The 22,327-nt window shown below is 35.8% G+C and overlaps 1 protein-coding gene across 7 annotated transcripts in view; it reads left to right on the forward strand.

Annotated features, from left to right (window-relative positions):
- The window catches only part of CUNH8orf34 (chromosome unknown C8orf34 homolog), a 147,918-nt gene that overhangs the window by 89,253 nt on the left and 36,338 nt on the right, over positions 1-22,327 (forward strand). For all 7 annotated transcript variants that reach the window (XR_003526887.1, XR_003526888.1, XR_003526890.1 and 4 more), the window contains one exon: positions 4,616-4,751. Coding sequence is in view for 3 of the 7 variants with exons in the window: in XM_027638605.1 (XP_027494406.1) it covers positions 4,616-4,751 (136 nt within the window). In the remaining 4 variants the exon portion in view is untranslated. The remainder of the gene's footprint in view (positions 1-4,615; positions 4,752-22,327) is intronic.

Genomic DNA, 22,327 nt, shown 5'->3' on the forward strand with positions numbered 1-22,327 from the left:
TAATAGGAAGACATATTAGAACATGTAGCACTGTGTACTCTATGACACTGAATAAACAAAATGAGATGTCCTGTAGCTAGCTTCCTGCAGAAGCTAGCTCCAGTTTTGCATCTGTTGAAGCAAATATTTAAAGTATTCTTTTCAGGAGTGGAGCATCAGGTGTTCTAGGCTAATGGTTCTTCCTTGTCTGGAAGCCTAATTCCTGCTTGTCTCAACATTTCTTTTGTAATTAATGTGGGTTTTTTACTGGACTCTCTTGATATTGGCAATATAATTTATCTAAACCAGAAAGGATTGGTTAATATTTTAAGATGCATAAAAGTATGACATATAAAGCAGCTGAGATTCCTGGAACACAAGCAGAACTGCTATGAGCAGTAGGGTTTGTTGCCTTGATTTTTTGGGGTTGAATCTATGTTTGGTTTGTAATTGGTTGGTTGGTTGCTTGGCTGGTGTTTTTTTGTTTGGTTTTGGTTTGTGTTTTTTTTTCTTTTTAATGAGAGTAGTAGAGCATATTAAGAGTCTGTGTGTCAGTCAACAGACCTTTACAAATCAATGCTATGTACACGGAGTACGGCAATGATGTAAGAACACTACCTCAAGAAATTCATTGCTTCAAAGGAAGAGGCATTATTTTCCTGATGCATCAGAATTGCCTGGTGACCTGCAAGAACACAAGTCAGAATTCATTATCTGAATTTTTGTTCTTACATGAAAGCATCTCGTGCTTTTCTTAGTGTTAGAACAGACAAACTGAGTTGTCATAGACTTTTCCAGCTTTGCACCTTATGCATCTTGAAGTACTCTTGGGAAATTACTGCGTTTTATAAAGGAGGAAGGAGACAAAAGTGACTGGATCATAGAAGGAAATGTAACACATGACCTAATTATGTGAGCCTTCTATACAACTAAACTTTCATTGTATTTTATAGGAGTTTTGCAGAAGAAAAACTGTATCCTTAAAGTGAATGGTGTCCGAGTCTTGTAAATGTTTGTAAGATGTTTCCACAGCCTGTCATCCCAAGACATTAAGCAATCTTACATTGTTTCTAGAATACTTGGTGCTAGTGCCCCTTTCCCTTCCCCTCTCCCTTCCTTCTCGGATAGAAAAGAAGTAAATAATTGTGAACAACATTCTATTTTAAAAACATTACCTTGTTACTGAGCTATATTCTTGTTTAGTTGAAATAAAATTTTTAATGACACTTGTCTATAAAAAAATCATAAAGAATTCAGCTTAGTGCAGTGTTATTATTGATATAGAAAACATCTGTTTCTGTGCTATGCTATATTATACTTGTGATCTTTATCTCACTTTAAAGTATTTTTGTCTATTGTTGTTATGGCAATGCATGAAGATTGCAGCTGTGTGAATTTATTTTGGAGAATTGCTGATTTGAGAAAAATGTAAGTTTTTTTCATTTGGTTTGTAGGTGGGGTTTTTTTAACCACAGAAGCTGCTATAGGAGTCTTCACATTCCCTATTCATTTAGAGAATAGCAGAGAATGAACATTAAATCAAAGAAATACAGTGCACAGTCGTGCATTAAAATAACAAACTTTTATTAGCACAAGTGAGATTGTTTCATTTATGTGAACTTCCAGCCTATTTCTGTACAAAGATAGGTAATAATTTTCTGAGGATTTGAGAAGTTTCACAGTATTCTTGTCTTCCATGACATAAGCAGTCATCAGCTTGGCTTTTCTTTCTCTCTTTTCTCAGTGAATTACCTCACTGCTGCTCAATAAAATCACTGAACCACTCAGCTGTATCCTCACTAGTTGGTCTAGCAGAGAATACAAAGAAAGAGAAAAGATTCAGTGTCCCGAACCTGTAACTGAATTGACTTTTCAAAGAAACCCTTTTTTTTGCTAAGACTGGTTCTTTTCGATGTTACATAGAAACATCTGAACCTTTGGAAACCTTTTTTTTTTTAATTCTTAGAATGCATTATTGCACTCGTTGCTTGTATTTATTTTAATAACATTCTTATTTATGTTCAAATATTGTTCTACAAAGCACACGTGAACTATTGAACAACACATACACACAGAGTTTAGTACTAAAGTTACTGTATGGTTTATTGTTTTTTTGCTATTAATTTTTGGGTTTGTTTTGGTTTTTTTTTAATTAAGGGCCATTTAATTAATGCGGTCAATCAGGAAGATTGCCAGATGGCATATAAACTTGCTTACCACTCAAAAATCCCCATCCAAATTTGTGGGTATTGCAAACCAGGCAGCTTCTCAAAGCCCAGCTGCTTTACTGAGAAGAAAGTGGAATATCTGCAGTCTAAATTTGAGGCATTGAGAAGAAACTGAAATCATTCAATACTGATGTGGAGGTGCAGTAATCCAAGTTAAATCAAATGCTGCAGTTATTCTTTAGATTTGGAAGATGAGGTTATACCTCTCTGTCTAGTTGTAATACTAACAGCTTTTTGCCAATTTGACAAATTCCATGCAATGCGGAATTAGATCAATGAAATTTCCTTGAGAAAAATTATCAATTGTATATGATGTACCTTTCTGATATTTTAAATCTGCATTTTTGTATGCAAATACTGCTATTTGTCAAACAGCAATTGTCTAAATCAATACTGTGTACTATTCGTCCTACTTGCCTGTTAGCTACAACTATAGGCAACTCTTGAATCCACATTTCTTGCACAAGGTTTCTTGACAGAAAAATGATGGTAGTTGACTAAAAATGAAAAAAGGTATGGTTTAGTTATACAAATTCAAATGTAAAAGGAATGATGGAGGGCAGCCTATATCCTTGCTCTGTTGAAACAGTCATCAGAAAGCCAAAAGTTAATCAAGCAGGGAACAGTTGAAAACCTCATTTAAAGAAATCACATCTGTTTAGGGGGAGAAAAACCTGAGGCATATGCTTCAATTTCTTTTAAACTGTAATCCATACAGTGGTTTACATCTGCTAAGAAATATGGAACTTTTCACACCTCTTTAAAGCACAATTAAACTGTATTTATTTTAATACATAATGTGTTCCAAATATGTAATACCTTTTCTGAAATGACTCATAGATGATTGATTTCATAGTTCTTTGTCATATAACTTTCCAGGTCCTTTGAATTAGTTTGTGTATTAACCATATATGAAATTTAAAGGAAAAGCTGTTGAAACAGTGCAAAATGATGCCAGGAACTTCATTGCAGTGGTCAATTTATATCAAGGCAACAAATTACCTAGAGGAGGGAGAGGGGAGTGGAAAGACAGTTTTCTGAAGCAGTAAAATAAAACATTACAGAGAAGAAAATGTAGTTCAAGGACTTTAGTCACAAAACTTTCATTTATGTTTAGGCTAGCTGTTACTGAATGTTGCTTATTAAAATAGATGTCTCCCTAGAGTGTTGTTTAACATGGTGGAGTCCCGGCAATCTGACCATACTGCCCTGAGTTCAAAGTACAGCAGTGAGAGTAGCTTTAGGAGCTACATAGGACAACCAAAAATATTTCAGGTAAAGATTCGGGGGGTTGTATCTCATTCTTTTGTGTATGAAAAGGAGCTTGGTACTCCACTGTGTGTCTATAATGATTACCTCTATATTTTAAATTCTAATTGAATGGTACCTCTTCTGATTTTAAATTCTCTATGACTTTTACGTATCTGATGTTGGTATTTAAAATCTGCCTTTTTGTATTTTCTGCTTTACTCAGATCCATTAACATCAGGTTTCTTTTGTAAAATGAAATATATGAAAATACATGTGTATGCATACATTATTTGAAAGACATTTTAATTAGATGATCACATACTGTATACCGTAAGCCACATGCATCAGTCAGTACGTGGTCATTTAATAGCAGCAGCTAGTCAGTGTTTTGCTTGATTACCCTTCAGCTAGACCCTAATCAAGTTATAAACAACTGAAAATTGGGCTTTTTGAATACATTAGAAATAGAGAACTTGCCTATTTTGTGTTAGCAGAAGAGATACAGATTATCATTTACAGTCTGACCTACACTATTTCGGTGTCATCTTGGGAAAAAAATTCTCTGAGAGCCTCAGCTCTCTTCCTGCAAAATGGGAATGATTTTACAGTAGTAGAAAATCCAGTTGTTATTATGAGTTGCCAATATTACAGCTATATGGAGGATTTAAGTATGAACATTTTGGTCTCTTTCAATGTGTGTCCATTTCACATTTTCTGGGTCTAGCAGAGCACTTTTATTTTAAGAATGTTTTTTCATTGCTAAGTGAATAGTTGATGAAAAAACAACAGAGGAGGAGCATACACTCAAAAAAAATATTTTTGTCTTCAATATGTCCTTTGTCAAATGGAGCTATTTGACAGCATCTCTTCATGACAGATTTTTAAGAAATGAATCAGACAAATAAATATTGAAAAAAATATGCAGCACTGTTTGAAGTGAAAATAATACTGAATATTTTTCAGGGAACTCCTTGTAACAGGGTGATAATATAAAAATACTCTCAAATGTCATTTCCTATTAATATGCAAGTAACTGTGTGTATTTTCTTCCTGACTTCTTAGCAGTTCCATTTTTTGGTGATTCTACAGGTGAAGCTCCTTTATTTGAGCTACAAAATTTAATCATGTGTTCATCCCATTGTTCTGTCTTGTTGCAGAGGATCTTGATGATCTCAGAATGGAAGGAGTAACAAGTGTGATATCTTCTGGGAACAAATTCAATCAGACTCGAAGTGCTCATACGGCTGAGCCTCAAGCAAAGGTCACATTGAATATCTGTGCAAGATGTGCCAGGTAAAAAGCAAAAAAAACCCCAGATCATGCTAGCCAGTACCTTCTTTTCCCTGGATTTTTGGCTATGTGTTGTGCTTATGGGCCAGGCGATGACCTCTCCTGTGCTAAAGAAAAAATAATTGCTTAGCTACTGGCTACACTATGACCTCTGGCATTTGAATTGTGCAACTTATGTTTATGCTTGATATGTCACATCAACAATGAATCAAAGAACATAGTTAGTCTTAGGCCTTACTTCACAGCTTGAAACCATTTTAAGCCTTTCTGTCTCTGAATTTCATTAGTTATTTGAGCTTCTGTGGTTTTTCAGTGGATGAATCAGGGAATTTAAAGGTTCAAATCCAATTTGAAAAGCACCTGTATAAATGGAGATTTGGTTGCACAGGTGCAGTCCAGGATTTCAAATAGTTGCTTCTTAGCGCTTTATAATCTCATCCTGTTTCACCTCTGAGAAATAATTTAATCAAGTTGAACCCCTTTTGGTTTTGACAGCTGGAAATAATTCTTGTATTTACAGTATGAAGGCCAAATAAACAGGTTGGTATTCCTGTACACTAGTCAACTTGAGAATGCAACACTAACAGAAACCCCTTAAATTTCCTGGATGAATTCTTCTATGTAGACAAAAGCTCATTTGGAGAAAGGATTTAAGCCTGTTTAAATGACAAAACTAGCCTTCTCACCCTTCGGTTAATGGTTCAGATTAGCAAGAACAATACAGAGGCATGCCAATTTTATCTGCCAGCCTTTGCCAATGGCTGCTCTATTGTGTAGTTTGAGAGGGGATTAGCTGCTTGTAAATAAAAAGCAACCTGTGGTGAAATTAAGTCAAAAGTCTGGCCATATGCCACCCTACGTTTCTACTTTTTTCCCCATTTTGCTCGTAAATTACTAGTTTTATAAAGCACTTATGCAGGCAGAGGTGCTTCAAAACATTTTCTGAGACTCTGGAAGCATTAACTACAGGCATACTGAATCACCCATGAAATAGCATCTCTTTAGCAGGTTTGTGGAGCCTCAGGGAACTTCAGCTCACAGTACTGTCAGAGTACTGGATGGCCTTGCAATTCTAGAGAGTTTTGCTGTCAGCAGCAGCGTGGCCTTATGCTTTAAGAAAAGAGCAAACATGCTAGTCATGGGATTCTTCCCAATTCACCACAAACAAATTGCTTATGTTGTAAAACGTCTTCGAACAACTAACTACATGAAAGTGTGGCACTTGTTTTTTTTACCTGGCATCCATTGTCCAGGTATTAGCAACTAGAAAGGTAAGGAATGTAGAAATGTTAAGTTTTCTACGTGGTCTTTCTGAAATTACAATAACATATGGATTACTATGAAGGTTAATTAAATTTCGAATTCCCTAAAGTAGCCGCTAACAGCAGGTGCCAAGATTCTATATGTTCTCTCAATCCTGCACGTCAGGGAGCAAACGGCTCAGATCTTGAGCCAAACCTAGCAACCTTGGACAATTACTATTGTCCTTTAAATACCTGTACTGTATGACTGCCATCTAAAATATGAGCTGTGAGAGAATGATCTCATAAAATCCCTTTTGCCACTTCACTTATATGAGAGAATGCAAAACAGTGTTTTATTTTGCCTATACACCTTCATTTTATTCCCTTCTATACCATCTCATCAGGAGCAAGGGAAGTCAAAAGAGAGAAATGGGTGTTGCTGTTGTATTCACTAGTGAGGAAAATAGCATTAATTCTTCGGGGTGGTAACGTTAGTCTATCTATTCTTTTGGAGCATTCCTTCCTTCTTTCTGAGTCTTAAGACACCTTTCCTCTCTTACTTCAAGACAGAGTACAGTTAGCTTTCTCTCTGGTACCTTCACAGGGGTTTTGTCCAGAGCCTTCTTGCAGCTGAGGTAGTGGGTACAGAGAGCTGCATGAAGCAAATGGTTTCAAGGACATGAAGACAGAGGTTTTTTCGTATTTGGTTTCAAGAGCAATTAGATTTGGTTTTGAGAACAATTAGATTTTCTGTTACTCAGTGATATAGCCATTCAAAATACTGTGCTATAAAATTACAATCTAAGTATTTTAGTCATCTCTCTGGAAGTTTCTCAGTGTTGGCATTTATTTCCATTGTAGTGACAAAGCCTAGTATTTAAGTTATTAGTGTATTTATTTGTTTTAGAAATTATATTTTTATACTTTCATATTCTGTTTTATAAACAGTCTTGTGTGCTGTACAGGGTGTATATTAATACTATGAGATTTGATTGTAGGCATGTTTGAATATAATTGAAAATTAAGTCAATATAAGTTGTTATGCATATTTTTTGGTACAATTAAACAGGTGTCATTCTTAATTTTACACATTTTTCAGTTATACAAAGTGATTTCAAATGAATGGAGCTATTAATGGCAGTGGGTGTTCTGTAGATAATAGGGTTTGTCAAATCAGATTACCAGATTGGATTTGCTGAAGGTATTTTAGCTGTCTTTGGGAGAAATATGACTTTTTACCTGAAATTTAATTGGCAAAGTTCCAAATGTTGGAATATGTGCTTCTTGGCTCAGACAAAAAGTTTAATTTTGCACTTGCATTTGCATAATCTGTTTCTTTCACCTTGCTGTATTTTTTTAAAGGCTTTGCTCTGATTAGTCTTCAGTCAATTTACCTCCTATGACACCTTCATCAGAAGTTTCCTTGCTTCTTTGGGTATGTTGGAGCTTTTCTGAGAGAGATTTATTTAAGCAATTGAAGGAGTTCTTCAGTACTAGCTTTAATTAATTTGGCTTAATATTTTGTATCTCACTTTGAAAGGACAAATGTCTTATTGAAGTTTCACACTACTTCTTCATTAAAATAGTGTGTAAGTTTTAGACCCTCCTGCTACTAGGATTACATTTTCTTGCTCTAGATCATTAGAACTTCTTAATTATTTGAGAATTAGAGTGAACAGGTCTATGAGTACGTATAGGCTGCCTTAGCCTGAGAGGAATGCTGGTTTCATTCTGAAATCACCTGCAGTATGGTACAGTGCAGCTATATGTATCATACTTTCTGTGGCTTCTGTAGCTTCCTACAGTGAGAGCACAGTGAGTTGTGAGAAGAATGCACTGAACCAACTGTTTACCCCATGCTGAGATATTTGTGATCAGATTTCATTTAGCAGTTTAGCTTCTTCTCTTTGTACCACTCAAATATGTGAGAAAATCAGGACCCAGATTCTAGAATGTAATAATAGGAGGACAATACTAGCAGCTTCTGGTTCCCTATTTCTCTGTCAAAACAACCTTATTCCTTTGCTAGTAACTGGCATTTAGTTCAAACTGGTACTAAATGTCCTGTGTAGCTGGTTTTCTCTGACTGTCACTAGGCTGTTAGTCTGCACAGTAATAGTTCTTCCCTTGGAATTCCCATATTCTATTTCTGAGACAGTGTTTAACACAGTATCAGAGGGACATCTTAAAAAAAAAGAACGCCAAATGGAAGTGACTATAATTAGAGATAAAAATCTACTTTGTTACAAGGCAAATTAAATCCAGTTTATATTGTGGGGGAAACCTGCAATGGTGTTGAGGCACTGAATTTGGGAAAACATTCTCCCTTGCCTTAAGTTTCTTAGACTTGTTCACGAATTATAAGAAATGAGACTGGAGATAATTAGAACTAAAATAAACCCCCACACTTGTAATTATTTTTTTTTTTTTAGAAACTGGTATATAACCTTCAATGCTGATAATTTCACCAATCATCTTCAAAGAATAAATAGTTAGATACTTGTGACTGATCAAGTCAGTAATTTTAAAAAAAAGTGTAGTTCTCCGTCTAGACATCTAGGAGATAAAGATGGAGGATTCTTTCAAGCTATCACACCAAATTGTTTTTTACAGCTTGTGATTTAAAAAACTAAAAAAATCCCCCCCCAAAACAACCAACCAAAAAAAAATCCCAACCCAAAAAAAAACCCAACCAAACTAAACCAAACAAAAAACCTAAACAACAAACAGAGAGAAGGAGAAATAAAAGGAGGGGTTAATTCTGCTGGAGTATAAATTGGTTTGTAGTCTGGCATATAGCTGTAAGAAACAGAGAGCTTACTGTTTTCTGTATAGATGTTTCACACACGATGAGCGAAATGCAGATGGATAACAGCTTTAAGAGGTTTTTCAAATGGGGAAGTAGCTACAGAACAATGTTATTCCCATAGCTGTTCTTGGACTACAGGGCAAGTTAAGCAGCATATTAAGTCATCTAAATGAAGGGGTGACATCATTCACAAGGTGGAACAAAGCAAGGTTTATAGATACAGAAAAAAGACTACTAAAGAAACTCCCTGGAAAGTTTGTGTCTTTCTATTTAGTTGGAAAATTAACCAAGACACTTTTAGTACAACTGATCTGGATTTAGATTATTTGAGGAAAATTATTATAATTCCTTCATCAAAGAGCACAACTGGTTTGACTGACTTACAGTAGACTGACTCATTATAACATGTTTTTGTGAATCCTTTCTCACATACAGGCAAAACAAATTAATTTCAGGTTTGGCTGATGAATCAGAAGACACAATCACAGATTAGCAAAACTCATAGAGATTTAAATGACAATTTGTAAAAGCAAAATGACACTTCCATATTTTCTCATATGTATTTTGACTTGCACTTGAGTGATTTGCAAGAATTTAATTGACCACAAGGTAAAAGATAATATTAATGTACTATTGAATGAATTATAGAGGTTTTTCTTTTCTTCTTTTTTTTTAAGGACCACCCATTAGCCTTGTATGCCCACTGCCATGCTCAAAAGTTAAATCTTGTTCTTGTGGAGTCTTGCCAATGCATTCCTGAAAGTAAGAAGCTTTTTGTTTTTAATAGCGCAAGGGCTGCATTCATTCTTTTTAACATCAATAGAATACAAAAAAGGGGTTGCATGTGATTAAAAAAGAAATGGGATTATAGAAAACATACTGTGCCACAAGCTTGAAGGCTTCTGAACAAGAATGTTGGGAAGGAGCGCTAGTCGCATACAAATGTAGGTTTGAGATGCAATGTTTTAGTTAATAATGTAAGATTAGCTAGAGCAAAAGCACAATGAAGTAAGGAACTAGAGGAATCAAATATATAGGTATAAACAAACAGAATGCACCTGTACATTAAAAAGTAAAAGTGGTTTTTCTTCCTGTCACCTCTGGGATGTTGAGTACAGTTCAAGTGTAGCAACTGGTATGCTTGAGCTGTTGCTGTAAAATAAATGAGATGCTCTGTGCATGCTACCATTACAGATGTTTTTGGAAAACTTAGCTTGGAAAAAGTACTCAAAAATTCTCATGTCAGTTTGCCTTGCCCATGAAATCTTCATTGTTACCCTGCTCATCATCTGTGACTCTGACTCCTTTAAGGTATATTGTCCTCCAGACAGTCTTCAAGTTAACTTGTTTATTTAACTAGACCAGTTAACTTTTCTTTTACTATCTGGATTTTTGTAATATTTTAGTAAGTTTAGTTTTCTACGATGTAGTCTCCACTACGTCCATGCACATTTGGGACATAATCATATAAACTACGTGGTGCTATGTGAAATTTAAGAGTAACATGTTGGTTTTGTGAAATACATCACTGGACTTCGAGCAGATCTTCATGACATAGAGCCATGGCAACCATGAATGTGTAGAGGAGGAGACAAAAGAATTGAAGTCTGGATCCCTTTCCCCACCCACGGTGTGGGGCGGCCCAGTTCTAGTTCCATTTCCATCTGAAGAACCATTCCAACACCTTGAAGGATGGGGAAAGGGAACTCCAGGGGTTTCTTCAGGGGTCTCTTCTGGCCCTGAGCCTGGAGGGGAGAGGTGCCCTCCCCTCCCTCCCCGCACGTGGCCCCATGGCCGGCACAGAGACAGGACACCGGGCGTGGAGAGGAGGCAAGAGAGCGTTTATTGTTGGGGATGCTACATTTATAGGGTTTAGGAGGATTCACAAAGTAACCAATTAGAAGTCTCAAGGGGCTTACAGGAACACCCAATCACAGGAAGGGGTTAACAAAGGCCAATGGGAAACACCTCAGGATACCTTCCCAGGACACCTTCCCAGGACATTCCTGAGATAACATTACCGTGGGGGGTGTTGGGAAGAAGAAGCATGTGTTTGCAAAGAGACCACCAAAAGCCATTTTAAGACATGTTTAAACAACAGTTTTTCCCATATAATGCAGATTTAGTGCTACATTGAAGGAGCCAGCTATAATTTGTCATAAATTTCAGAATAATGGTGGAAAGAATAGAACTGTTGTCTGAATTGGCCATCATATGTCTCTAGAAAAGAACAGGAATTAATTGATTGATTGGGGAATTCTCCAGTGTTAACTTAGTTTCAACCATTTTGTAGTATTGGAGTTTGTATGGAGGTACTTTATCTGCATATCACAAAGCTCTAACAATACTAATGAGACTTGAGGTCATAAAGAAGTGTTTGGTCGAAAATATCATAATGAGCTATGCAGAAAATAAGAGTCTGAACCTTGACAAGTGAATCTAGTTTAACTATCAAAAGCAGAAAAGCTGATGTCTGTAAATAGAGAAAAAAGTGCAATTAACAAGCCACTTTACTCTGTGAACTATCCATGGACAACACTCCTGAAACTTCAGGCAAAAAAGAAAAAAATTAATGAAATTTATTACTCCTATGAGGAAGATCATAAATACTGACTAAAAACTACATTTAAAAAGGAGATAAAGATCATGGGCTCCTGGAATACTTCTTCAAGTAAAGGAAGGAAGCCTACTGAGCTTCCTCATCTTCCGCTGTGCACTAGATCCTTATTGTTTATAAATGGTTTGCTCTCATTGTCATTGTGTTCCCTGAACAGAGACCATTGGGATGGCTGACTTGTCTCTTGAAATGAAATGGAATCTCCTATCTTGTCCAGGCATATAATCCCAAAATAACTCCAGAACTGGGGATGAGAAGGTGTCAGGGAGTGGGTACTGCGCCATGCAACATTGGGATAGAGTCTGATCAGGTAGGGTGAAAAAGAGGGGCAATGTCTGGCATTCCCCTATAGGTACCCTAGATCTGGGAAGAAGGAAGGATGTAGAGTTTGCTTCTGGTGCAGTTTTTGGCAGGTGGTCTAGGTTTATGTTCCACCAGATTAGACCACACCATCATGGTAGATACTTTTGGTCTGTTTTCAGAAGACTGCTGCTGTTCAAGTCTGAGTGTAAAGTCTTCTTTCCCAGACTGAGCCATTTTGGTGTGAGTCACCTTAAAGGGAGTAGTGCCTTGAAAATCCATGCGGAACTTAATGACATTGAAACTCCATGAACTGTTTTCCCCTTATCCTGACCATGTGTAACAGTGTATACTGTCTGAGTAAGATGATAAAAGGCACTGAAATCTAACAGGAAAATTTCTGCATGTGCAAATATTCCTTACATGAATTGTCAAAACTGCTCATTGATAGCATCTGCAGATGCCAGTTCAAAGGTGTTTCAGATACGTTTGCACATACTGTAATCATCACTTTAACTGCAGTTTTTAGAAGTGGTGGAATTAGAAGAGAACCTGCTCGCTGTGAATATAAAACAACTCCTTATTCTCCTTTGTAGACTTTAATTCCCTTCCTAATTTAATGTTTTGTGGGGAGTAACCTAGAAATGGTGGATCTTGAAATGTATATGACTAGGAATTGGGACTTGAGAAGAATAAATTGTAATTTCAAAAACATGATATAACATGATATGTTTATTTGGAAAACCTAGCATTACGTTTCCTCTTTAGACCTGACCCTTGGTTTTGATTCCTATTTCTCCTCGCTTTCTTTGCTACTCCCCAAAGGTCTTGTAAATGAATGCATAGTGAGTATTCTGTCAGAGCACCCCATTTTTCCTGATAGCTTTATTTTGCATGGTGATTTTTAGGTAAAATTATCCTTTTAGTACATTTAAATGGGTTTTGATTTATCTGGAGTGCAGCCTTTTACTCAGAAATGTAACAAAGAACCCTTTAGCACTTGTATTTTTCTTATTTGTGGATTTAATAAAAGTTTTAATCTTCCTCCACATGTAAATACCTTTGAAATATGTAAGCTTTTAAAAGAAACAGCTAATTTTTGTCTAATCATGCAGCGGAAGGGTGGGAGATGATGTTGTGTTAATTTATATTTCTCATTGATCAATAATATAGAGATGTGTGAGAAGGAATAACCTCTCAAGTCCTCCATACAATCCCCAGGTTGGCCCTGTACACTGTGATATAATACTGAGGAATGGATACAGGTATATGTGTGGTTTGGTACATGTATTTGCATAAAGAATAGTCTTTGTATGTCTGCCCAGTAACAGTAAGGCCAGTTTAGTGACTCAGTTTCTGGCAGAAACTTCTGGTTTGTTAATTTTCCTGAAATCTGGGAACAAATTACTTAAAAGTACCAGGGGAAAAATGTGTTTCCAAAGTGAAGTGATCAGTACAGAATTAATGTTGGGGGAAAAATTCTGTGATTGAGGTTCATGTGCAGGCTCTGAGGAAGTTTATATCTTCAAATCTTGCCAGACATTTTGAATATATACTTATATATTTTTTTCTAAGTGACTATTCTTACAGAGGAGAAAATACTAAATATTCCAGATGACTTGTCTCACTATTTTACATTCTTTTTTCCTTTTTTTTTTTTTTTTTTTGTAACCTTAGTTTTATTGGACCTCTTGTTGCAAAGAGCTGAAGTTTCCTCATGGTTGTTTGCTAGCTTCACAGACTAAGTGTTTTATTTGCATATTTTTCCCTTTAAGAGTGGCAAACAAGTAAATTAGACTCCACATGGTAGTGCTTTATAACTTTTAAAAATCTCCTTTCACTTTGTAAAGTTGTGAAGAAAACCCATATTTTTCCTTGGGATACTTAGAATTATTTATAAGGTGGAAAACCAAGAAGAATTACAGGAAAGGAAAAAAGCTGTAGAAAAAAAAAAACCAAAACCAGAAGTTTTCATTTAGTTTTTTCAATTAGTTGAATTTGTATAGTGATTAATTTGCCACATTTGGTGCATAAATAACCACAATAATGTCTTAATATTCTTAATTGTGTGTTAAATACAACTAAAATAAACCACTTTCTCTTTCCTTTCCTGGAGTGGTGTACCACTTTGGTATCTTGTTCTTTTAAAGAGAGGGAAACACTGAAGAAGAAAATAATTAAGGAAATGTTTTTACTGGTCCTAGTGGTTATCAGAGATCATAAAACCATTTTTAAGACTTGATAGGCTGACTTGATGAGTTGTCAGAGTAATGCACTGGCTTGCCTTTACTTTCAGTGACTCGTGTTTCATTAGAACATCTCGCTATATGCAAAATAGAGAATATCTGCGTGATTTCAAATTATTTTTTGAATTCATGGATCTAAGTTTGACCTCTGAAATGCACAATGTTATCATTTTTAGTCCCAAACTGCAATTAGTTTTATGGCAAACTGACAATGAATGTGTGTTTTGGAAGATTGGCCAAGGTCTTTTTATTTCCAAAATTTTTACCGGGAGGAGAACAGTTTAAGACACAAGATCTTTATGAAATGCTTAGATAGAAATCCCAGCAAGATCAGACTTCTTTCTTCTCTCTTTTTTACCTGAATTTCCCACTTGGTAAACCCCCCAGCACTAATTTCCGACCTATCAGAAGTTCCACAAAATCCTATAATAATAAAAATATCATCCATTATCAAAAATTATGTAAGCTGTGAAGAAACCAGTATTTTCAGATGAAGCATTTCTCTCTGAGTTTGATTTAACAGCTATTTTATTTCCTTAGAGACTGCATGGGTGGAGTAGACTTCTTGCTTTTGACGTAACTGTCAATCACCACAAGAGAAATGGAAGACTTCTATTTTTTTGGAGAAAGATAAATGTCGATATGTTAGTGAAAATAGACTTAGAATTGAAACATGTGCACTAGGTACATAGAATTTACAAGTGAATTACATCTTATTCATACATCCTAACGTATTGTTCTCATGATAGGTCTGGTTTTGGAAACATGGCACTTAGTGCGCCAAGTTAATCTGGAGATAGTCCTACTCTACTGACAGGGAATTAGTAGCTAGTTTTGATAGAAGGAAGAATGCAGTATAAGACGCTGTGAATTAATGATGTGTTACTAGAACATCTTTTGTAAGAACTATTGGTCAACAGTACCTAATTTTTTCGTTTCATGCTGGTTATAAAAAGAGAGAACTGGTTTGAGGAGATTGCTAAACTTGTGAACACTTAAAAATGCTGTAGAGAAATCTTAAGAATAGTAGATGTAAAGGATTTTTTAGGTTTTTTGAATATACCAGTCTTGATTTGTAAAAATGAAAGCTCCAGGAACATGTTTGAAAATGAAATTAGTATTATTTTGCTAGTCCGGAAGATTATTCTGTCTCCCATTTAATGGAGGATAACATCTATTTCATTCTGTCCTTCATTTGTAGATCTTGTCAAGACATCTCTTTCTCTTTTCCCCTACAAAACCCATTTAACCTCCTCAATAACTTAAAAAGACAAGTGCTTTATCAAGCCTTTCTCCCTTCTTTTCCCTTGCTCTCTTTGATGTGTGCTTTGCAAGCTAATTCTTTATTGCAATGTTTATAGAATCTTTCTTTTTGTTGCAACACGGTTATGTATATTAGCCACAGCAGTTGCTTCTGGATAAAAAAGATATAGGGAAGAAGCCAGGAGATCATGAGCTTGGGGAAGCTTGTTGCTCATAATTTGAGGCTCTGGATAGCAGTTTAATATAGCTCTTAAAGACACAAATGCACACTCGCACACAAAACTCTTTCACAAGTCCTGCAAAAAATGGTTCTCCAAAAAAGGAGAAGAAAGAGTGTTAAGTCTGAAAAGACTGACAAAGACTGTAATTTTTCTCCTGTGAGATAATGGTTTGAAGTGAGTAGCAGATAAAAGATTGCCATAAAAATGGCTTAATTCCCCACCTTGTAAAAGGATTAGATAATTCAGTCTCTTTATGGATTCCTTACTCAGGGAAATATATTTCCACTTTTGGTTCTCCTCAGAAATAGTTGCAGATTGTACTTGTTTAAATGCACAAAGACCTGCATTAAGACATTTTGAAAAGGCAAACAGCACACAGAAAAGTTTATTTTGCACACTGTGTTCATATGTAAGTTTTACTCAGCAAGTGGATATTCTAGTATTACCGGATGAAAACATTGGGGCTGTGCATTACCTATGGATGACATGGAAGCTCTCCACAAAAATCTTCAAAAGTGGCTGGAAAATAATGCTTTTAATTTGCAGAAAAAGAATGGACTTCAACCAAAATCTGTTTTTTACTACTGTTTTTATGAATTTTCAAATAATTTACTGTGTTCTAGTGTGTAAGCACTGAGAAATAGTGTCCTTAAGTGAATACAAAAGCAAGAAACTGGGTGCAATTTGATTGGCATCAGTGAAAATGAAGTTATTTTAGATTAAGTGTATCTTAAATCAGGGTGAAACTCAAAGAATACAAATGCTGTATATCTCATATAAATAGAATTGATGGTAGGAACAACATATTCCTGCCTGATAGCTTTACATCTTTTCTTTGAAGTGGATTAAAAGGAATTATAAATCTCTGTTGGGAGGTATGCTAATTATGTAATTAAGCTTATACTCCTACCTTTTATTCAAAAATTGTCTTAAATATTTGTATTTATTCTTGTAGTCTTATAGTTTAATTTTGAAAATGTCTGCCTTACTAGATAATGTTCTACAGGATAATCGAATAGTTCTCATGCTTCATTTCTCTTCAATGCAGATGCTTCCTGTATGTCAGTCTGTGGTGAAAACAGAAGCTATGACACTGATTTCTTAATATAACAAGGCAACATGCAGAGCTTTCCTATTATTGCTTCAGACTTGAGAGGTGGCAGCCACTCTTATTGCTCACCAAATTCATAATCCTCTGTTAGAGGATCCTCTTCCCATACATCTAGGACATTTTGCTTTTATAGTTCTAAAAATAGTTCTATGATCTAAAAATCATACATACTTATTTTAAAATCTAGTCATCACGAGGAAGGTAGAGTATGTAGCTAAAGCTGATGAAGAGTTTTACCAGATAAAGAGTACTTTTGCTTGTATATTGTTCAATAATATTTATTTAATATAATTTTACCATTATATTGACATCATTTTGTCTCTGTACCTGTGAATACACTAAGAATTAATATTTTTATATTTGTAAAAGACATTAGTAAAACAAATGGAATAGGTCAGAAATTCCTGGGTTTATATTTGAGTGCTGAAAAAGCTTTGGATTTTACTCCAGTATAAAAGAGTGCAGAACTTGTGGAGACAGTCAGTCAAGGTACGTGAGATCAGAATTTGGATCAGTATGTTTGGGAACAATGAATTAAGTAAACTCACCATATTATAGGCAAGTCAGAACAAGTGATTATGAAATACTCTTACTGGTGTTGAGGTTGCTAGGGAAAGGTGCAAGAAAACATTCAGTGTAACCTAAAAGCATGTGGGCCCTTTCAGAACTTTTGTTTTCTGATCTCTGTTGCTATAACTTCCCTGGAGTTATGTATTTGTCATAGTGAAATTATAATTCAGTATTACAGTGCTGTCAGAGAGAGATGTTAGATGTAGATGTAATGTTTTAAATTACAGAAAGGAAGAAGATGATTTGAAAGGAGAAAAAAAAAAGGAAGTTCAATAAGTCAAATTTATTCTTCTCCTCATCTCTGAATGAAATTCTCTTTGGCTGCCAAAGAAACATCATCATGTTATATGTATAATAAGTTTCTTTTGTTAATAAGTTCATGATGTTCCTTAAATCTTACAAAATATATATTACAGGTTTTGATCCAAATTAATAACTACTTCATAAAGAAACTAACTATAAATCACTGAAGTACTTGTTAAGATTTTTTCAAGAGCATAATTAGCTTACTTTGAAATAATTTAAGCAAAACAAGTGATTCAACAAATCACAATTTCCTTATTTAAGATTCTAGTACGAACATGACACTACTTCTGTTTTTCAGAGAACTTTTCTTGTTGTAACCTTAAAAATGTATGTCGATCTTGCCTGATCATGAAAACAACTTCTGTTTTTGCTGAAATATTTAAGGATTCTTTACCAAACTTTCCCCTACTTCTCACCATATTTGGCTAAAAGAAGTCAACTGAGTCTTCAGCAGTGCAGAATAGGAATTTTCCAATTAAATGCATGTTCATCGGGAATAATGTTTCGCAGAAACCAAAATGTGTTTATTGAGATTCAACAAGATTTAGCTGACACAGGGCAGAGCAGAGAGAATAGCTGGAGCTGCAGTGCTCAGACAGGTAATATCTCCCTTCCTTCTAGGAGAGTGCCCTTTACTGTCTTGGAGCCCCAGTGGAATTTTTCTTTATTACTGAAAAGTCAGCAGAAGCATTTGTATTGTCTTGAAATTGGAGGTTTTCAGGGTTTCTTCTTAAGTGGAATATCAGAGTTTCCACTTTCCCCAGTTCACCTCTGGGGAATATCAGAATTTGAGCACATTTAGCCAGCTAGTTTAGTTTGCTAGTTTAGTTAGCCACATTTAGTTTGCTATTTCTAAAAATAAAAAGAAGTGCTTAGTCACATACTGGAATTTGAAGGCCAGCCAAGTGCACAGTAATTATATAACTTTTGCCCGCAGTTGTTTATTTGGGCTTAAAGGATATTTTGTCTAAAAATGATAACCCTTCTGCTGGCTCATTTTTGGAAGGAATAGAATAGAATTTTGGTTATTTAAGTGACATATTTCTAGAAAACTGAGTCAGAATAGCATTAACCTGAATATAATATAAATTCCTCTGTCTATAAGTGACAATCATTCTCTTCTGAATTTGATATGACAAAGAAATTTCCTTAAGTACAACCTCTACTATACTGTAGCAGAAGACAATTAATAATGCACATACTTTAAAAGTCCATTTTGCTCAAGAGTAAATATTTCTACAAATTTCAAATCTGAAAATGCATGCCAACTTTAAATTGTGGAGAAAAAACCCACAATTCTAATTCGGCTTTCTAACCCTTTCCCTGTTATTTTCCCCCCAAGATATAGTTTAATTCCAGTGTCATATTGTCTAGGAATTCCACAGCTGTATGAGGGCTGCTGCATTGTTTTAAGAATGATACAAGTGGAGAAATCACACCTACTCATGCTTTCCTCTCTCCTTCCATCCCCACTATCTCCACACTTCATTAGGTACTCATTATAATTAGTTCGTTTAGGATGCTGTTAGATGGATTTTGGATTCATGTAAGGAATTGTTTTGTAGGATCATCTTACCTCTTTCTTTTTAGTTTCTAAGTGGAGTCATCAATTTGTCAACTTTCTAAAGCACCAATTACCATAATATCAAGAAGCTGTCCTTTTAATAGCTCATTGGATATTGATAGGTATCAGAGAGCTTTGAAAAGAAGACCATTAGTTCTGTCACACAAAAAGAATGGGGAAGTACAAAGACATGCCATGTAGCTGATTACAGTATAGAAGAGCAGTGAATTCAACTGTATTGTGGATATTGATTGTCAACATTTATTTTCTTTTCAAACTGGTCAAGCATTTTTTCATCTGGCAAAATAGGTGACTCCTATTGAAATATCAAATTGCAATATACTCACCTTGATGTCCAACAGTCTGTGTTTTAAGAAACATAAACAGCCCAAATGATTGAATTCAACAATGTACTTAACATGAAAAAAAATCTATTATTTGAATCTTGAGTCTGTTTTTTCTATTTGCTGTTGTCTTGCCCTTGTGAGACAGTATAGGATTTTATTATGCTGTGACTCATTCAAGGAATGTAGAAGTAGCATTGTCCTCTTTTTGCATATTCTTATGGTATCATGGATGAAGCAGCAGAGTGCCTCCTCAGCAGGTTTGCTGATGATACAAAGCTGGGAGGAGTGGCCGATAGCCCAGAGGGATGTGCAGCCCTTCAGAAGGACCTTGACAGGGTGGAGAGGTGGGCAGAGACGAACCATCTGAAATTCAACAAAGGAAGGAATAACCCTATGCACCTCTACAGGTTGGTGGCTGACATGCTGTAAAGCAGCTTTGCAGAGAAGGACCTGGGGCTCCTGGTGGACAACAAGCTGTCCATGAGCCAACAGTGTGCCCCTGTGGCCAAGAAGGCCAATGATATTTTGGGGTGTATTAGGAAAAGCATTGGCAGCAGGTCGAGGGAAGTGATCCTGCCCCTCTACTCAGCCCTGGTGAAGCCACGTCTGGAGTTCTGTGTTCAGTTCTGGGCTCCTCAGTACTAGAGAGTCTTGGAGCTCCTAGAGCAGGTCCAGTGGAGGGCTACAAAGATGACTAGAACATCTCTCTAATGAGGAAAGGCTGAGGGAGCTGGGCCTCTTCAGTCTCAAGAAGAGATGACTGAGAGGTGAATCTCATCAATGTAATACAAGTGTCTGAAGGGACGGTGTCAGGAGGATGGAGCCGGGGCTCTTCCTGGTGATGCCAAGCAATAGCACAAGAGGTGACAGGCAGAAACTGTGGCACAGGAAGTTCCACCTGAATATGAAGAACTTTTTTACTGTGCACTGGAACAGGTTGCCCAGAGAGGTTTTGGACTCTCCCGCACTGGAGATATTTAAGAACCATTTAGACATAGTTCTGTGCAATGTGCTTTGGGATGACCCTGCTTGAGCAGAGAGATTGGGGTCCCTTCCTACTTGACCCATTCTGTGAATCTGTGAATCATATTCTAAATCATACTGGGGGTGTGACTGTGATTCATGCACCCACAAGCTTGTTTGTAATGATAGACCTGGTATAATGCTGCCACACCAATCCTGTAGAGTTTATTTAGAATGTCTTTGGTCCTGAAGTCCTTCACAGTTTTCTTGGAACAAGTCCTACAGAATGCTTTTTGTGGTCAAAGAAAATTGAAATATTTACCTGGAGGCTGTTTGCCTTTGTAGCTCTTAAACCTCCAACATGCAGCTGGTTAATGTAACTGAAACAATGGCCTCTGAGCAGGAGATCACACTAGAAACAGAATGTGTATGGAAAAAAATGTTGTCTACCAGGTATCAAGTTTTGACTCCCATTAAAACAGTCAGTAGCTGAAATATGTTTTGGTTAATAGCTGAAGTAGTTCATGAAGTGTTAGTAAGATAGTAGTTTTTAGGTAACTCTTCTAGACCTATGCTTCTTTCTAATCTATACTTCTCACTCCTTAAGATTTTTTAAGTGCTTTTGTTTTACTGTGGAGGTATCTTATGAATAATATTACTATTGAAGAAGAAATTGGAATCATCCAAGTAACAGAATTCCTTTGGCAAGAAACACTGTTTGTGACTTTTTTGTTGCTTGAGTCACATGAGAATCTGTTCTAATATGAATCTATATGTAAGAAATACATAAATAAGTTGAAAATTGAATTTGAAAATGATGTCCAGATATGTCCCACATTTAATTCACCCATTCATCCAGTACCCCAGCCATTTCCTTCTGCAAAGGGAAATAATATGAAATAGATTTTCTGAATACATTGAAAAGATTTTTTTTTTTCCATGTTCTTCATGAGGCAGTGGACCACTGAAATTTATGTAAATTTTAAAATAAGATGAGGATAATTTCAGTTGTTCATGTGTGGTTTGGATTTATGGAAGCTCAGAATGGGAACATATAGTAAAATCTTGAAAATTCTGATGGGATAAAAGAAGCAGCTCCTACTTCTAGAGGTGGTTTTTGTATGAATGCAATATAAGCAGCGAAGGTTGGAGTAATTTTCCTTTTCATTAAGCATAAGTAAACTACCAACATGGCTACAGAGAAGAGTACCTCACTTCTGGTTCCCACAATTCTGTGCATATCCTTATAAGCTTGAATATGTTCTTGTAGTAAACGTGTATGTATGTAATGAAGACGGACAGCCAAATTTTATTGCAAAGGAAAGTTATGTGATTTTTGAAATCATCCTTTTTTTGCATAGTTATTTCATTTACAATGTGTTTTCTCACTATTTGAATATCTTTATGATAATCATACAAAGTTATTTGCTTCTGCTTGACTGTCGTCTTTAGAAGAGCCTGTTTGACAAGGTAGGCTTTTAAAGAATTGGCAACTATAGCATTAGAAGCCAGGTATACAACTATAAAGGATTCATAGAAGTAATTTTCAAAATTAGATTTACAGCTTCTAAGTTCTGTAGTTTGTTGCCTTGAGGAGTTTTGTGTTCTATGGAACTGCCTCCTTAGGTAAGAAACATTATGAATATACATTGAGCTTTCCATCCTAAATAAACCATTGTAGGGGTAATATAAGGATATAAAGTAATTGAGGGTTGGGGGGAAATAATTTTGAGAAGTACAAACAAATGACTTAAGGTTCAAATATATAAGATAACTATGAGAGTCGTAAAATATGAAATTCAGATAGGGCAGATACAGGGGTTCTGCTTGGCTTCAAAGGTTAATTCAAAGCTTAGTGTAAAGCGGCTGCAGAGAGTAAGAATATAGAGTGAAAAAAACATTATTTTTTTCAAGCGATAAGTTATTTCTTTCCCCAAGGTTTTACTTCAGTACATTTTTATGATTCCTGGGCTTTGCAAAATTGAATTGCATTTTTCATATTCTTTTCATGTCTAAAT

This window comes from Corapipo altera, unplaced genomic scaffold, assembly GCF_003945725.1.
Source record: "Corapipo altera isolate COAL_440 unplaced genomic scaffold, ASM394572v1 49, whole genome shotgun sequence".
Lineage (NCBI taxonomy): Eukaryota > Metazoa > Chordata > Aves > Passeriformes > Pipridae > Corapipo > Corapipo altera.